Source organism: Aythya ferina, assembly GCF_964211825.1.
Source record: "Aythya ferina genome assembly, chromosome: 13".
NCBI lineage: Eukaryota > Metazoa > Chordata > Aves > Anseriformes > Anatidae > Aythya > Aythya ferina.
This window is the reverse complement of record NC_140311.1, coordinates 12451952-12470830: the sequence shown is the minus strand read 5'-3', so window position 1 is coordinate 12470830 and position 18879 is coordinate 12451952. Positions and strand designations below refer to the sequence as shown.

Below are 18879 nucleotides of genomic sequence, written 5' to 3'. Positions count from 1 at the left end.
CAGATCACCTGCTCCTGCGTGGGCTCCTCTCCACGGGCTACAGGTCCGGCCCGGAATCTGCTCCGGCAGGGGTCTTCCACAGGCGGCAGCCTCCATCAGTGCAGGGCCACCTGCTCCACCGTGGTCTCCTCCACAGGCTGCAGCGTGGAACCCTGCTCCACCGTGGTACTCCATGGGCTGCAGGGGGACATCCTGCTTCACCATGGTCCTCACCACAGGCCGCAGGGGACTTCTGCTCCGGCGCCTGGAGCACCTCTCCCCCTCCTTCCACACTGACCTTGGTGCAAGGCTGTTCTCCCACTCCCTTGACTCTCCCGGCTGCTGTGTGGCGCAGCGTTTTTTCCCTGTCTTAAATATGCTCTCACAGAGGCGCAAAACAACATCGCTTATTGGCTCGGATCTGGAAAACAATGGGGCCCTTCCCAAACATGGGGCAGCTTCTAGATCTTTCTCACAGAAACCACCCCTATGGCTCCCTGCTACCAAAACCTTGCCACGTAAACCCACTACACTTGTGGAGCCAGTGCCCATCAAAAAAATGTGGTGGTTTCAAAGTGAATGGCCCATATCAGTAAGTATTGTTAAGCCACCACTCCAATGCAGCAACACAGCGTGCTAATTAAGAGGAAGCAGCAGGTGCATAATTCAGGGGTTACAAAAATGGACTTAGGATCAGTGAGGTTCTAGACTCAGTAATATTTGGTCCATCTGTTTATCAGACTTCGCACATTTACATATGACCTTCTTCAATCCCTCCTCTCCTCCTGCCCAGCTCAGAAAAATCAATAGTGCTTTGTTGTAGGGTTATGAGAAATTCCAGAAGTGCAAGATAAGCTACTCTCACGGTTCAACCATAATAGCCAATGGAGCTCAAGGGAACTCACAGTTACCTGGGCTATGGCTCACTGTTCCTGGGTTATGACTTGAGGATATTTTGATGCAAGAAAAAAGAAAAAAGTTACCATCATTTCCTTTTTTTTTTTTTTTTTTTTTTTTTTGTGCAAAAGACTTACTTCCCATTTCCTGGGAAGCCTTCTGAGGCCTGAACTGTTGGACAAATGGAACCAGCAAGCCCCCACCTTCTCCTCCTCCTCCTCCCACCGATATTTAACAGCAAACTTATTTTTAAAGTAAAACAACTGTAGAAAGTTGTGTTTTTTTCTTTTTGTTTGTTTATTTTTCAACTAACTCCAAAATTATTTAGAAGTAAGAGCTCACTTCATTGGAAAAAACTAAGTTACAGTACAATTCAAGAACCTTGTTTGTATAGTGGGATTCTTCTCTGTTTTGCCATCGTAAATCCAAAGTAACACCGCAGGGCTGAATTGTGTTACACCAGATTTTCAGAAAATAAAGGAGACCGCAGCCCTGCCTGTTGACCTCTGTGGGATTTTTGCCTAAGTGATTACTGCAAGATAAAGCCTTTTGACATAAGGTGGAGTGAAACTGAATTTTAAAAGAAAAATGTGCAAGAGAAAATACAAGGCAATTATCTGATTACTAATAGGAAGAGGTACAGAGCCACAGCATATAATGTTCTAGGGATTATCCAGCTTTGAACAATGCTTGCTTAACAGCTGCTACCGAACTGTGGTTTGTGTACTTGGCAGAGTGTTTCATTAATGATAATCTACAGTGTTTACAGCCCATAGGCCTCTAAATATGTTAAGAACCTTTTTTATTTGTATTTTATAATCCTTTTCCCTTATGTTTTATGTTTTTCTTGATATTTCTGAGATCTGAGGAGGTTTATGTTTCAAAATGATTCATTCCACTCTGACAACTGCAGAGCAAGATTGCAGTAAATGTTCCCTTGTTATCAAGACTATGTATTTATAAACAGAGAGGAATACTATCTAAATTCATACCAGGGCTTGGATCACCACCAGCTAATACATTCAGATGCCAATATACAGTGCTCTATTGTTTACATGCAAAAGTAAATGTCAAACAGAGGTGTCTTTGCCAGTTGCTAGATATTCCTCAGTCACTTCTTGGACCTGTCAGGTTGCAGCAAATTGAAGCTGCCTTATTTTTGACATTGCATTTGACCTGAACTTCATTTAGAGGAATCCTGCAATTATTTTAAAGGTATAGTATCGATTAAGACTTTGGTTTGTTTCAGAATTCGGCTTTCAGATCCTTGCCTGACCCACTTCTCGTGGCAAAACTCAGGTGATATTAGGAAAACAGAAGATAATTAAGAATCTAATTCCACTGCAGAGTGGATTATGTATTATGTAGAACACTAGGAAGAAGATCACGATCCAAAAGCCAAGTCACTGAATTCTGGCTGTAATTGTTTTGACACATGGGATTTCGGTGGCCATGATTCTGTCATGATAAAACCAAAGCAGATTATTGCCTCAAAGCAATTAGCATAGTTAATTTTGACACAAGACAGCACACTTCTCTTTCACTATTTTCCCCTTCTTTCATCCTCTCCCCCTTTGTACCATCCTGACACGGCTACTTTCCCCGTCTCGGCGATGCTGAGCAGCCGGGAGCCCTCCTGCCAGCTGCGCTCCCTGGGGGACGTGGCAGTGCAAAGAGCTCCCTTCACCCGCAGCGGTACGGCCCAGAAACTCTCAGCGATGTGTTAGCCTCATTCCAACTGGTATCAGAGGGGCACAAGCACCACATCTCAAGCTGCTAGAGGGCTGTGTTTTGTTTTTTTTTTTTGTTTTTTGTTTTTTTGCACTGGCCCTCCAGTGCGCCGAGCTGCTGAGCTAGGCTCACTGAAATGTACACTTGAAAGAAATTCTCTCCCCTCCTGATCACTAGTGGTTTCTATAGAAACAAGAAGGAATCTCTGTTCTTCTCTAAAATTTTCCCCTAATGCTTTTATACTGTATGAAACCATTTTTTAATTTTTTTTTCTTTAAAGATTCCACAGCTCTCCATTTATAACCTCATTTATCCAATTAAAGAATAGATTAGATTAAAAAAATGGGCATGGGGGTTAAATTTAAAGTAACACAATCCTGTGCATTAACTATCTGTGGTCAAGCCATCTCTCCTGGGTCATTTTATGGCTCAAGCATTTCAAAGTAAATAGTTTAAAACAACGGTACATCACAAGAGTTAAAAGGGGTCAAGAGGATATTTACTTAACCACTAGTTGACTTTTTAACTTAGAAATATTTCAGCAGTTACTGTATTTAAATGAAATCCATCTCCTCAGTGTCCCCATAAATTACTCTACAACTCCAGGGTTCCCATCCATGTTGCAAGTCACCACCCCAATGCCTGGAACTTCTTCTGCTTTAGATAACTGTGATGTTTGCTTGCTTTGTTATTGTGCCCTTCTCTGGAGACTGCATTTGCACAGGAATTGCTAAGGCTTGTAAATATTGTATCTGCCTTGTTGTAATCACTAGGCAAACATACTTGCACTCAGTCTTATAAAAAAAACCTAAGAGCTGTTGAGCCATGAAAAATTTCTCTAACAGGGGTTTGACTTCAAGAAAAAAAATTGGAGAAGAAAACCTTCACACCAAACAGACTAACAGAGGCTATGCTAGCCAGAAACCAAAACAGCAATAGAAACAAATGTTATTTGGGGTCTACTATTCCCTTCTATCAGAGGAAAAAGAAGACAATCATTTTTCACACCATAATGATGCAATATAGCATGTTTTTATAAAAACAATAATAGGCACTCATTTTCAGTGCACATAAATAACTTTCTCGTATAGTCAAGTCATATTTACTCTCACATGTTTACTTGGAAAGTTTAATATTCATGCACACACAAATCATTTACTGTAGGTAGTGAGCTGAACTCAACAGAATAGAGGTTGATTATATTAGGCAATTGCAGATGGGACCAAATGCAATCCTGATGTCACTAACGCAGCAAAGTGACGCACAGGACAGCTTCTGTCCGGCGCGTCTGAAGGAGACGCTCAGTACAAACACAAATTTTGCTATTGCTGTTTACTGCACCAGCACTGTCTGTCAGCAAAGATGACAACAAGACAGTCTTGGAGTTGCAATCTGAAGTGTTATTTGCTTTCCAATCTTCTGTTAGTTTGGCTGTATTTTTGCATTGTAAGAATTAAAAGTCCCCTGCAGGTGCTAAGAATATTATGAGAGCTGGAAATGAACAAACTGCTGGGTCAAATTCATCCCTAGGTAAACTGTACACCAGCATACAATTCTTGCATCACTATAACGTTTAGACTTCCACCATCATCTTTGAGGATCTAGCATAATAATATGCTTGAATTCAGTCACCTCAAAGCTCTTGGTGGGTCTTGTTAAGACTTACCTCAAAAGATATTTTTTTTTTTTCTCAAGAAGAGCAGGAAAAGAAAAACACACTGCATTTTTTTCTTCAACAAACAGGGTACCTTACCTCATATTTTGTAATATTTGTTTTGCTTGTTAGATTTGAGATGATGGCTCCAAATGCAAAATCCCCAATTCAATGTAGGAGAATTGAATAAAGAAACATGCCAGCGTTGTATTTTTTTTTTCCAGAACAGTTAGTCCCATCATATAAATAGCTTCTTAATGTTGTTTTACATTGCCAGAGATAACTTGTACTATAACTAATGTATTTTAAGTTTCTTAGAAAAATAATTACCAAGCATTTGCTCCACCAGTAATAATCATGCTTGAAGTCATCAATTTGGAGAATAATGTTTGTTCCATTTTACTGCAGAAAAATATTTTGTGTCTACAAAAAAACATTTTCAGCATCAAATTTCATTTCACTTTGGAATGTTCAAGCATTACTAGGAAAAACAAAACAAAACAAAACACCACCTCCCAGCCCAGACTGGCACTGCTCAAAGGCCAACATAAGAAAAGATGCATACGACTGGATCGCTTATTTCAGTGCTCAGCAGTCAATCAGTGATACACTGATATTAACAAGGATTGAAATATCGAGTGCCTGGTGATCTGCCAAAAAATCGTATGTTACCTGCTATGCGTTTTCTCTTTTTGTCTCTCCAGGGAAAAGAGCTCTGTACAGCTTCATGCACAGAAACCTATTTTAAAAGATATGCTGGTCAAAGGGGGTCCTGAAAATTTCACGTTGAGAACCAGGAAAAAAATACGTGCCGCAGCTAACTTTTACTGTCGTATCTGGAAAGCATTTAATATATTCTAAACTAAAAGTCAACACATATATGGTAGAAAGGAATGTCAGGCTTGCACTGTTAACTAATTTTTAGTTCAGAAAAACTCTGTGAAAGTAGGAAATTTCTCTGCCGATATTGGACTCTTCTAAGGCCGCCTGGTTCCTAACATGGCAGTGGGGAAGAAAAGCCACCTTGATGCAATTACACAACTTCTAGAACAAAACCATCCCAACAAGCAGATGCTCTTTGTCGCTAACAGCAGAACATGCCTTCGTTCTTCCCCTTATTCCCAGTTTACCCCACCCAGAACTCAAGGTCCTACTTGTGTGTGACCATCTCCAGCTCTCCTGAACACGGTTAAAGGAAACCACTACCTATTTGCTGTGGCCACTATTATGAGATTATGTAGCTAAACAAGAATATCCAGTTGTTGGTCATTGATTTATCTATAAAACGGTAACTGTAAAAATGATAGAAGAGGTTCTGTACTAGATAGTCTTGTGAAACAGTTTATTACTTAAGCATTAATGACCCGTTTAGAGGTCTTTACTGGTCAGGTAATGACCAGCTAAAGGAGTTAAGGGCCCGAGGCAAAGCACTCTAATAAAACCATGCATACAGCATGTGGTTGGTTCCTCCGAATTCTATTAGGAGAGAGGAGCATAAAGGATAATGAAAGACATGTCCAAGAGGCAATCACATCAGCCCTCTCATTTTATATCGGGCATAATGCGCGTGGCCTTATTCCGGCTGCACAAATCACACCTTGTTTATACCACCACCCCTCCCTGAGAAGAGAAGTAACTGCAGCCAAGAATGGCCAGTCATGAGATGTGAGGTGTTAAGGACCCTGTTCCTTTAGGCAAACAAACCTTCATTCAACGGAAGGAGCCCGTGCTACTGTTCAAACACCCGCTATGCTCTGGACCTGCAGGGAACACACGCTCAACGCACAAGGAAGGGAGCTGATATGCTGACAGGCACCTCAGCCGCTCCTGCAGGTCCTAAATCTGACTCTAGTAGTATTAAAGGTGGAGGGATTAAGAGTTTTCTGTATTTCCAAGCAAATCTACTCAAAAACACTGACTTGAATATGAATGCCCCCTTGGTTGCCTTTTTTACTGTTTGCATTATGAGAAGAATCACATTAAAACAGGAGCGTAATATGGATCTCCCTACTCTAAGACTGAGACAAAGCAGCTGTATGTATATCTTTGCCAGTAAATGAGAAGCCAGCAGTTGGAACAATAGCCAGGGCCCTCGCTCTTGGCTTCAGAGGCAGGTAAAACACTCGGGCCCACATAACCGCATCTCGCTATTACAGCCCCACAGCATCATTGATTTCAGCCCTGATTTATGGCATCATTTGTTCCTGATAAGAGCCACTTGCCAGCACTACTCAGAAAAAGTAAAATACAATCTAGGAGAGGAAACTAGAAAGAAGAGAGGATAATAAGAAGAAGGAACTGCTAGAGAAATCCGCACAGATTCCTGTATTTGCAGGACAAGGTGTTCTAGGCACAAGCAAGCTTAATGGCTCAGCAGTTATGGCTGTATCATCAGTGGTAAAATGAGGATAAAGACCATTCTGATGACTTAGTCAAAAAGTTACTTAATTTCACTGTCACTTCTATGACTACAGTATATTTTGAATGTTTATTTTAAAAACCACTCTGCAGTGTTTACATGACTAATTATAATAGCTTCCTTAAAGTATTTCCAATTTTCTGTGTAAATAGCCTTTTAAGACATGTTGAGGCTTATTTCAGAATTTAACAATCTTTCAGAGCCATTGCAGCTAATTGTATAAATACCTATTAAGCCAAATTTAAGTTTAACTCATGTATAGAGTAGAAAAATGGTAGCTTTATACTCACACCATTCCAATCTGAAAGGTCAGATATCTCAGTGCTTTGTTTCAGACCATCTGAAATGATCACAGTACAGCCTAGGCATTCACTGAAATTAAATTTTTCATCAAATAAGTGGGCAGAGAAGAAAACACACACAATATTAAACAGATATGATTATTTCTACAGCTGTACACTTTGAGCAGCTCAGAATAGGAAAATAAAATTCAGGCCCTAACTAAGAGCTGATTCAGTGTGTGCACCACAAAGGCTGAATTTAAACCAGAAGATTTATTCATTTTTAGAGCCAAATTATAAACTTTTGCAACACAGGGTTAACAGCAAAAGTGCTGACACAACAGTAAGCGTATAGTGGCGCCTGAAAGCAGCGCTATAATTAATCTAAGTGTACTGTCATTACACTAAACGCTGCTTCTGCAGGATCATTCCAAATCATGAGGCACTTTCTCTCTTTCTCAGATAACATGCAGTTTATTTCCAATCATGGGCATTTCCAGTCGTAGCATGATTTGCTAAAGGAACATTAGGTCTCAAAGCAATATCTTAATCAAATCAGAATTTTCTTCTGTAAAACAAATCTTTGGCTTTTGGAGAATTAGTAACATCTAATGCCTTAGGATAGAGATGTGAAACTGTGAGCTGAAATACGCACTGCTGGAGACCGTACTCAGCCTCCTTGCTTCTAGCCATTTACAAGTACATCTATCTAACCTCCTACCTACACACCTACACTTTATATGGTCATAAACCACCAATGCAATATCTAAATTATACCCTGAAAACTCCAGGTTGGAAATGGGTTGTATGAAAATTCACCTCATGTGGTTTATTCATTTCTGCAAGAATAGAAGGCTCTGATTCCTTTTGGATGGAACTCGTTTAAACAAAGCCCAACAGCAAACACCCATAAATTAAAGCATTATTGGTATTTATGCAAAGAGATACACGTAAACTGTGTGAATTCTGCGTAAAAGGCTTAAAAAAGGAAAGCAGTAGAATCTCACACATACAACCCTAACTGCATTTATAAAGTTATTAAGTACTTCGTGAATTAATACTTTGAAGTACTACAAGGGAAGAAAAAAACATCCTGTCTTGAAACCTGTTTATTCACATTTAAGATTTTCCCTACTGCCATTCACATCCATTGAAGTAGGACTGCCCTAATAAACTAAGAAAATATAGGAACAAAATGAATTTAAGTATTTCACTGTATCTATGTGAAGCTGCTAATTTATAATAAATAGACATTTACCCAGAATATATTCCCTTTACTTCAACATAAGCTATATTTGAAGCAATAGTCTGCCTTGGGAATTTTATGACCAAACTACTATGATTATGTTTACAGAGTTTAAACATATATACCAGAATTACTCATTCTTTACTTTTGATATGCAGGTCTGTGATTAAAGAGCAATCTGAATTCTACGCCGGAATTTCTATAATAGTAATATTAACATGTAATTGCTACACTATATTAATGTAAATCACTTTGTAAAAGCGTTAGAATCTTCAGTGGAGTGCTGGAAAAATTTATGTACGGCAAAATGATAAAAAAAATACACAATAAAAGTCAATGGTGAGTTTAGAAGCCGGGGTCACTGGGCCAGCACAGACCACTGCTCATTCACCATCTTTGCCCTTTGAAAACAGAGTTGCAACTCTGAGAATTAGATAAAACAACTTTAGAAGAACGTGCTTAGAAGACATCAAGCAGATGTAGCACAATCATTCACGCTAAGGCTACTGTGGTGCAAAGTCAAGTTATGTTTTCCCACTAATAAATATATTTTATCTAGCAAACAAAGAATGCAACAACACACATACATACACATATAGACTCAGAGAAGCCACAAAACATGCCTGATGACTACTCTACATTTTAAGAGTGAATAATGTGTGATCAAAGACATATGGCCCTAGCCACTAGTGTGTCAAAACCTAGAGCAAAGAAGTATTAAGATTATCCTTAAGTCAGTATTAAAAATCTAAAGTACTAAGATTATTATTTCCTATCTAAAGATGGTGGTCCACAAACATTTGAAATTAGCAGTAATTTTGCTCCCCTCCTTGTGTAGGTAGTGGCATTCATGCAACTGCGCAGGCAAATAGACCAGGAACTTAATGTAGCTGCAAAGTAATTCCCTTCCTCCATGCCCCTTTCTCTCTCACACATACAACAGGAAAAAAAAAAAAAAAAAAAAAAAAAAAAAAAAAGGCAGCTTTCAACAGGATCACTTGCTTAATCTGATTCACAACATGACATCCTAAAGGCCAGCATCAGCACAAGGCAGACGGGACAAACGCAGAGCTGGGGGAGGGCCGGAGAGGAAGACAGCACTTGTCCTGGCAGCTTGCACGTGTCAGATTTTAAGTGAATGACAAACCACGCCTACAATTTACAGTGTCCAGGCTGAGGGTGTTTTATGGCTGTTTAGAGAACACCCAAGGCTCATTATTCCCTTTGTCTTTTGCAACTTCTCCAATTCTGACTTTCGGAAATCCAACCTACTTCTGGCTCAGCTGACCACTCATAAAAACACCACTGACAAGTACCACTGCTGCGTCCGCGCTGGGCAGCAGCAGCACATCAGGCTGTCACTACAGGACTGGACCAGCCCCGTTACAGCCCGCAGGTGTACCTGTGGCATGGAAACTCAACTGAAACAACATCCACAGAACACACCTGTGGAGTCCCCCGGGTCACTTGGTGGGGCAATTCTTCAAATTACAGACATCTCCAGAAAGCTGCTGACTAAGAATATCCAAGGCCAATGTCCTGAAATGTTCAGAAAAGGGGTTACCAAGGGTGCACTGTCCTCTGTTGGCTGAAAAAAGACTTCAGCTCTGAGACAAGACAGTCAAATTGTGTGGCTGACCATAGCCCACTGCTAACCATACCCAGGTAACCCTCAACACACCCACGTCACGAGCATGCCTGACAGCACAGATGCATGCAGCAAGCTTTAGGAGCCAGAGACAGGTTTTCAGCTGCTGCCTCCACATCTACTTAACCTACCTTCACATTTTCAATGTCTTTTCCTCAGCAGTATAAAAGATCTGCTGAAATCACAAGGCAACAAATGACACAGGCAAGCAACTAACACTTCAGATACGAAGCACCCCATCGTGGTGTGGAACCACGGTCACAGGTCCTGCTGAGCCTCACGGGCAGCACACACACCCCCGTGTTACAACAGCACCTCTCGTCTCTCAGCTGAGACTAGAAGAAGTAATCCTGCCATTTTATCCAATACCCATCTGCTAGAAAACACAAGCACCTCCAGCCCAAAGACACAACCCCCTTCAGGCGAATCCCAGGGCACAAGGCTACAGGATCAGACTTACTTCTGGTGCTGTGGCTGCTGCATTTTCGGAAGCATCGTAGCTCATCTTCAGGCAGGTGCATGGGGTCCAGTTTCTCCAGGATACCTTTCCCAGGCGAGGGTGCAGGCTCTGCCCCCTCAGGGCACCAGGGGCCCCGAAGTCGTGCTCTTTCTGTCCCCAGGTTATAACAGAAAAGCCACAAAGTACCATGAAGGCAGAAACATTTTGTTGAGGGTTTTGTTACTTTTAAGGAAACATGATGGGCTCAGACATCTCACATCAGAAGAGGGCTGTAGGCACCAGATCATTAGTGGGCAGATACAACCCTGAGTCAGAGCCTTATGCCAGCCCTAAAAGGCAGGAGCTCAGACATCACTGTGGAGCTTACATTTGCTAGTGGCTAAATCTAGTGATTAGTCAGCACCGAGAGCTGCTGAATCACTCTTCAAAGGCACCTATCTCTCTGCTTACATCAGCTACGCAGCCGCTGCACTTCACTGGAACAGGCTGGGCTGCCCATCTGTGGCTAGGACCCTTTTATGAAGCTTGCACGATGCCCAAACTGCAACGCAAACAGCTGACCCCTGACCCACCGCAACGTACATGCTAATAAATTAACAAGACTGACAGGCACAGCAAAGGATGCATGATGGCTCATATGTAGTTCGTCTATTTTTTCTGATAAAATAATTTCAAATGGAATGCGATATTTATCTTTCGTCTTAGCAATCATGAATATATTTAAACATCTTTTCAAGTTCTTGTCAATTCAGAATCCATCTGTCATTATTAATTGTTTGGGTGTTAATTATTTGTGATTAAAAACACGTAGGCATTGATATTCATACAAGACAAATGACATACGAAGCAGATGAGACAATTAGCATGAATTACTTCAATAACCCTGAACTCCCCCAAATCTTTGCATCATTAAAATCTGTCTCTGATTAACAAAAATAATAATAAAAAAATCATGAGATTAATCTATTTTATTACTGTGATTCTTTAACGCTTCTACTGACCATGACAGACTTCACCTGACTAAATCTGAATTCTGTCAACTCTCATCGTAACAAAACCCAGTCTTAGAGATAAGGTGCTCTCCACAGGGGCTAAACAAAAGCAAATCAATATTTTCTAGCTAAAGGACAATCTTTGAGTCAAGATCTGTGTGAGGAAAATCTTTACGCAATTCTTAGAGGAAACTAACTACTTAGAAATACATAATAAGCAATTAAACTTATTGCTTCAGAATTTAACAGGAGTTTTTAAAACAGTGGCAATTATTTTCTCATGCCAGTGGATGAAATTTCTCATGGTTATGTGTTAGCAGCACTTCAACTAAAAATGATTCATGCAACAGAAAACATTCGTAAAATAGAACAGAAAAAAAAACTAATAAAGTAAAACTTCTGCTCCTCAGTGATAAAAGCAAACAAAAGACATATTGCTTTACAGGGGTTTTGTCCGTGAGAGAATTTTGGTACTGCTTTAGTAACAACTTTGACAGAAAATGGCCATTAAGCCCTATGTAAAGAGTATCTCTGAAATTTTTCTTCTGTTTTTGTTTCCTTTTTATATCTGAAATCAATTAAACAATAATTAAAAATTGATTTTGAAATGCTTAATCCTGCACATTTCTGCACTTTTTTTTTTTTTTTTTTTTTGCTTGTGGGGAGACTTAAATATCACCGAACAAAATCCTCACGACTTTTCTTACCAAACAGGAGGATTTATAAGAGACAGAGAGGCAAATCCTACTCTTCTTATTTAGAGGAGTGCTGCTATCACAGTCAACAGCACTGCGGCATCTTTAAAAGCAACACAGCTTACACCATATCACTGGAGTCAACAGGAGTGCCCGAAGGATGACAAACAGAGCTATGTTTCTGAAGTACTGTAACACCTAAACAGAGACAAATTAGACACACTTAGGGGAGGCGTGTATAAGCAAGGTTACGACAGTTCCGCAGAATGTCGCAGTTCGGTTCAAATCCTCAATCTGTCCACTCACAGCGTGGCAAAAAGTCAATACGTGTATTTCAGGAACTATCAGTAACTTCCCCACTAAATCCTGGTTGTGCTACAAACATGGGAATTTTCCAAAAGACACGGGTTACATCCAGCAAGCAGAAACATCTGATATGTCTGTTCTTGAAGGTTGCGAGAAGGACCTCCTCTGACCACGAGAGGGAGAATTGAATCATACACATTGTTTATTCACATCTATTTCTTTCTCAAACCAAGCTCAGGAGGAGCACACTTTGTAAGTTCAATACAGCCAGGCGACCCACCTCCCAGCAGTGGGATCCCTGCCTACACACACTTAATGGGGGCTCGGGAAGCGGGGTGAACAAAACCAAATCCCAGAACATCTCTTTTATGGAGGGATGTTGAAGCAGAGTCAGGAAGGGTGAGGTCACTGAGGAGGCACTTCTTGAAGGCAAGTTGGGTCTGAGTTTTCATAAGGATCTTAGACTCCTGAAAGTTGCAACTAGGATTCTGAGGTTTTAGCTGTGCTTTGCTTTGTCTTTTTCACCTCAAAATAAGGTTACTGGTGTACGCTGCCTGTTTCTGTAGCCCCACTTCACAGGTGCCACTGGTGCTCCAAGTGTGCATGGGCTGCTGGCTAACTTTCAGGTGGGACTTCAGATGTTGGGCTTAGCTCCTGGCACTCCTGCTAGCTTGGATCTCACCTACTAGGAAGTTTCCTAATCATCATATGGAAGACAGCAACAATTACGACCTGAGCTCCTCCAAAAATATAATAAAATAAAATAAAAAGATTGGGAAGGTCCTGATGACGGAGTATTTTCCATGAAAAATATGAGACACTGAAACCTGACCTTTCCCTCAAGGCTGCAGACCTAGAGTTTGCTGATAACCTTTCAGGCCTGCTGCAAAGAGCAACTATTTTCTGGGCCACCAGGGAAGTCACAGACTGAGGGATGAATGAGATTGTCATGAGAGGTTTATGTTTATTACATCCATTGCTGCTGATAGCAATAACTAAGAGGAGTCCCCACTGTACAAGCCTTTGCAGATCTGCAATAAGTTCTTATGTTCTGGTTATGTTTCAACGCTTGGAGAAGTGCAGAGTAATGGAGGTAAATAAATAAATTACAACATACATTTTTTTTTTTTTTTTTACCCTGCTTCAAAACACAATCCTAGTCCTCATTTTTCAGAATCAACCATTACTCATGCTCACTCCTGAGGATCGGCTTTATTTACAAAAGAACTCATAACCATATGACATTGAGCCTATCTCCTAGCCTCCCTATGTTATTTGTGACTGGAATAATCACAGAGCATTTATAAGAAATTTGAGGCAGTATTAAGCACAGAGCATATTTTGGGTTTTGGCCAGGATGTCTGGACCTTTTACTGTACTCAGTCAAATATATTATGCTGATCTCCAGCCAGCGAAAGGAGATGGGAAGAAAGCTCTGTTCAGCTGAAGAGCAACACAGTGGATGTGACTGGGACCCAAACATTATTTGTCAGCAGACAGATGGGAAAGCCCCATCCCAAAGCAACGTGTAATGAACAGCTACTGATGGCATGATCGAAACAGGCAATACGTGTTTACATTCTGCTGCTCCTGAGGCATGCAGTTATTTTTCTCCCTTGGATTTTGAATTCCTTTTTCTTTCCAGAACATGGCTAAAATCTAATCCTACATACTGAAACTACTTACAAAAGCCAGCTTGTATCTGACATGCAACAGCAGTACAGGAACACCTGAGCCACATTTACTATGCCATTGCAGCTGCGACAAAATTAATGAGCTGACCTATATGAGAAAGGAGTCAAAACAAGCTTTTCCTGCACAATGGCAAAAGCTTTGTATAGAAATAGGTCTACTTAGATTATTCTATATTATAAAGTTACATATACTTAGGCACAGGAAAGAGGATTTTGAAATTCAAACTGTGTAGGACCAATTGCTGTTAAATTAATACTCCACAGCTGTACTGAACCTCAGAAAACACACCACTCACCCACTCATTTTCCAAATGTGCAGGGAAAGCAGCTGCAACTACAACATCACCCTGTGTGATGCTACAAAGAAACATCTCAAGAACAGATGAGTGTACTGTACACACATGGTAATATACATGAGATATAGCATGCATATATGACTATGTAGTGCATTTATGTATCTCCTGTGGGAGCATATATTCATAAACAAAACCAGCACCTGCAAAGGCTGTGTATACCCATACATGTACAGCTATATGTGAGTCTCCTATAGCCAGAACCATTCCTTCCTAGCACACATTTTGGACTTGTTTATGGATGGTGACCTAGACAAATACATACAATGCACGCAACAGTGGTGTTCAATTAGGTATTAGGAATAGGTTCATTTAGGTGAGCATTTTTGGAAGCTCAAAATCTGCAAAGAAATTGTAGTGAGTTTTGCAAGTCACGCTGAAAGCAGAAGTTCTCAATGGATCGGTTAAGCCAGCCAGTGATACTAGAAAATACTGATGCCAGCACTTCTGATAAGCAGGTTAACCTGTAATGCTTCAACTACTATCCTTGGTGTCACTAACTGCTTCATCCTGAGTGTAATTGACTCCAGGGGAAAACAAAAGAGGGGATTTTGTTTTGTTTTGACAAATCCACTGCAAGGCACCACACTAAGGTGCCAAAGGCTACTTTGTATTTACAATGCTGATGATACGCACAACTCAGAAGTTTCCTGACCTCAAGTACAAACACAACATGAAAGGTGATATATCAAACTGACACTATCACAGCCAGGAAAAAAAAGAAGAGAAAAACACCTCAGATTTATACCAGGCTTGCCTGCCTAGCATAAATACTAACATCAAGCTATGCAGGCTTTGTTATACAGCTGCTTAAAAGTTCTGTGAAACAGCACAAGGGCAGAACAGTCCCGAATCAAATGGAAGGCATTTCCAAACAGAAAATTATAGGAAGTAGAGAAAGAAATCTGATGAACCTGGAGAGGAACTTTAAGTTTACGTAAACCACAGCACATTCAGCCCTCATTTATCCTATTCACATCTCCATTCCCTATCTTGCACCTCCAACCTGCAGGCCAGTGCCCCCCTCTATTTGTCATGCCTATAAATTTTTTTTCCACTGTACCCTTGTGCATGCGAAAGCCCTATCCCTGAAACAGTTTCAAAGGATTTCAAACAAATCCTTAAAACAGAAAGGGTCTGAAGCCAGAGCTTCTTTTAACTGAGGCATTAACAAAACAGATCTTAGCCCAAAACAGGCCTCCCCCCCCAAAAAGAAAAAAAAAAAAAAAAAAAAAAAAAAAGTTCCTGTTCATTACCTGGAATCATACAGTGTTCTCGCACACGTTTGAGGTCCCCCCTCTGTACACTGGGGGTATTTTAATTGTTTAGAAAGAGCATTCATCCATTTTGTCACAGCTGTATCTCAATTGATTTCAAAGGCCAAAAGCTGCTAGCTGTACTCCAGGATGCAGTACAACCGAGGTGAAAGGAAATATTTATGTAAGAAAGTAGAGATAGATAAAAATAGCATTCCGTAGTATCTAAATGAAAGTAATAACAAAGAAAATTTTGCAGCTGTAATTGTACATAATGTCCAAATGACCCATTAGGAGACAGACATTAAAAGAAGTCAGTCACTTTACAAAAGATAACATAAAAGCATTGATCGTGAGTGGGCATAAAGTAAAAGCAGAGATTTAGAAATTTTGTAGTGCTTTCTATATCTTTTCACACAGCGTAGTCTTATCATGGGTATTTTGAAAATATTAATGCTAGTAACACGGATGTAGTATTGCATTTCCTCCAAAGAACATACATTTGAATAACAGAATATATAATATGAGCTCTGTATCGTAATTTAATTTAACCATGAAACCAATTTCTGCCTTCAACATTTTATGTTTTACAGTATGAAACAGAACATTATTTGCTGTAATGTAGTTTATTTAACCTTAACCTGATGTGGTGCAACAGTGAATACAGATACACTCAAAATGTTAATAATATGACACACCAAGCTGATTAAAATTTCAATTGTGTTTCCTCCGTCTCCTTTGGAAAGTTAATGAATTAATGAATCTTTAAAGGACAGTCAGGGAGGCCTTAAAAAGAAGATGCCTTTTTGAGTAAGGAGAGAAAGTGGCAGATTACAACTTAATGGCTTCAGAATAATGGTAATTTCCCTATTTTCTTCACTTGCCTTAGCTCAGCTAATGGCTTCATTAGTGTCCACACTCTCAAACGAATAATAGAGGACCATGTCACATCCATCTTAGTCACATCACAATAAAACCGTTAAATACAATTCAGCTACCTGCCTTCTGCCAGTCTGTGCTATGAGGCAGAATTAGCAGCACAATCAATACAGAATCCTGGTATTAGATTCTTTTTCTTTTAAAAATGAAGTGTATCATCAGGTATAATCATGTATTGCTATTTAACTGTATTGCAAATTTTATGCTAATAAGGTAACTATAGTTACTCAGAATGGACAGAAAATGAAAGGGAAAAGATATCCTTACTTTACATCTATTGATGAAAAAAAATAATAATAACAGAGCTCTTTATTTGATAAAATTGACGGATTACCTCAAAGTCAGCACAGACATGTCAAGTTCCTCCTGACATCCCAGATACCAAATCATTTCACAAACCCGGCTAATTAAGCAGCTAAAAACCTCCTTGGCTTTAGCTACCTCTGTCTTGGGAGAAGAGATTCCATTGAACCAATTAAAATTTTTGGAACAGATTCAGTGTAACTGAATACAGCTCCAGCAAAAGGTATGAAGACTGATGCAACAAGTTCACAAACTGACCTCAGAACTCCAGAAGCAAAAGGGAAATCTGACTTTTCAAATACTTTAAAGGTTTTTAATTTACAAAGAAGTTCAATTTCAATTATTTTTTATCATTAATTTTAAATTGAGTTTAAGCAGCACTATTCTTTTTTCTCATTATACAGTTTGGCTACCCTTTGCAATGTGAAATTTGTTTAAGCATATTTCTCTCATTATATACATATTTCATACAACAAACAACGTGCAGGCTCTAACAATAGTGGTTGAAACATGCACACTTGGCAAAATGTAATGCACACGTAATATTATCCTGTACTTTTTATCAGTGGATACCAAAGGAGCAAGCTCCAACTTCTACCCAGCTAAACTGCAGCTGGCAGCAGCACACAGGTACTGGGGGGCATGGGGAATGGCCCGTTTAATATATAAGGAAAATCTCAAATGCTTCAGGCAAAATTGTGTTCTCAGATCCACGGCGCAGATCCCGACTCCTGTGTTCTGCCCCTTCCTGACCCAAGCATCTAGCGCTACCAAAAGCTGCTACGAACATGTAGAGGCAGAGGTTTCCTGGATCATACCAATCTAAGGCAGGATTTTGCAGAGAAAATTTCCTGGACTGATTCCCTGGTTCTCTCCGCATAACCCTACCATAACCACATCCAACTGATGTCCAGGAAGAAACTGCTTTTGTAAATCTTAGAATACATGAAGTGCCGGGCGTCTGCGCTTGTCAGCTGAATAAATTCTTCTGACAACATAAATCTGATCCCACTGAGAAACCTTTTTTAAAATACATTATTGACTAAAAATATTTATATGCAGCACTTTTCCTGTTAGCAAAGGTAATATATTAACTGCTTTGCCATTACTGCAAGTAACTTCAGGCCTAAGATAAAATATTTTTGTATGCGTGCTATATATCCCTTTTGATTTAAAACATGATGTCGATATTGTACTAAATCACAGCTGAAGTCCCAGCCTTAAACAGATCTTGAGTGACACCTGCATTCTGAGTTTTTATGAGCAGTTAAGCAGTGATGAGGCCTTAATGAGAAGTACTGCTTTCAAAGTATGCAGCTATGGGTAAACATGAAATATCCTCTTTTCATATTATGACTGTTAATCATTTTAGTTCTTAGATGTTATTTTACAACAGACAGATGGAAGAAGCACAAAAGATCTCCTACTTCTTGTCTACCCTCAGGATTCTAAAACCATACAAATAAAAATAAACTCATGGCACAATCAAGAATCAAAACCTGACATAGTTGGGCTACCAATGTATTTCTCAGAAGACCAGCTCACAGCTCTCTGTGGAAGGTGTTACTCTCAACATCCCAGTTCACAATCTTGGTCTAAACAAACTCCCCTCAAAACAAATGTGGAAAAGCTCCACAAATACATTTGTCTGTTAGACCTCAGAATTTGCTTAAAGACATCACTTTCTATTCAGACCCCAGCTTTCTATTACACATGTGCCCCCTAGGGCACTGATTAATTCTCTGACTGGGCACAGAAACTTCATCTACAAACAGGCCAAACCTACTGGTTTGTGACTCAAGATGTAGCTGCCACATCAGCATTATAGCAACACCAAGCACAGGAATATCCAGATGTGACCTTTATTTGACACCAATTGGCCAAAGTATTGCCTTTGTTTGTTTGTTTGTTTTTAGATGTAACTTTAAACACATAACTGAAACAGAACATTTAAGAATACAACCATACTTTTAACATTTGCTATAGGCATGCTTAAGAGTTCAAAGTTAACTTTTTCCTGCTCACT

At 39.8% G+C, this 18879-nt stretch overlaps 1 protein-coding gene across 6 annotated transcripts in view; it reads right to left on the bottom strand.

Annotated features, from left to right (window-relative positions):
• The window catches only part of AFF2 (ALF transcription elongation factor 2), a 434150-nt gene that overhangs the window by 293961 nt on the left and 121310 nt on the right, over positions 1 to 18879 (bottom strand). The window contains exon 1 of one of the 6 annotated variants that reach the window (XM_084535138.1): positions 10316 to 10455. The exons of the other annotated variants lie outside the window; for them this stretch is intronic. Within the exon in view, the coding sequence (XP_084391264.1) occupies positions 10316 to 10350 (35 nt within the window). The 5' untranslated portion in view covers positions 10351 to 10455. Of the gene's footprint in view, positions 1 to 10315; positions 10456 to 18879 lie in introns of those variants that run through there. 6 annotated transcript variants of the gene reach the window in all.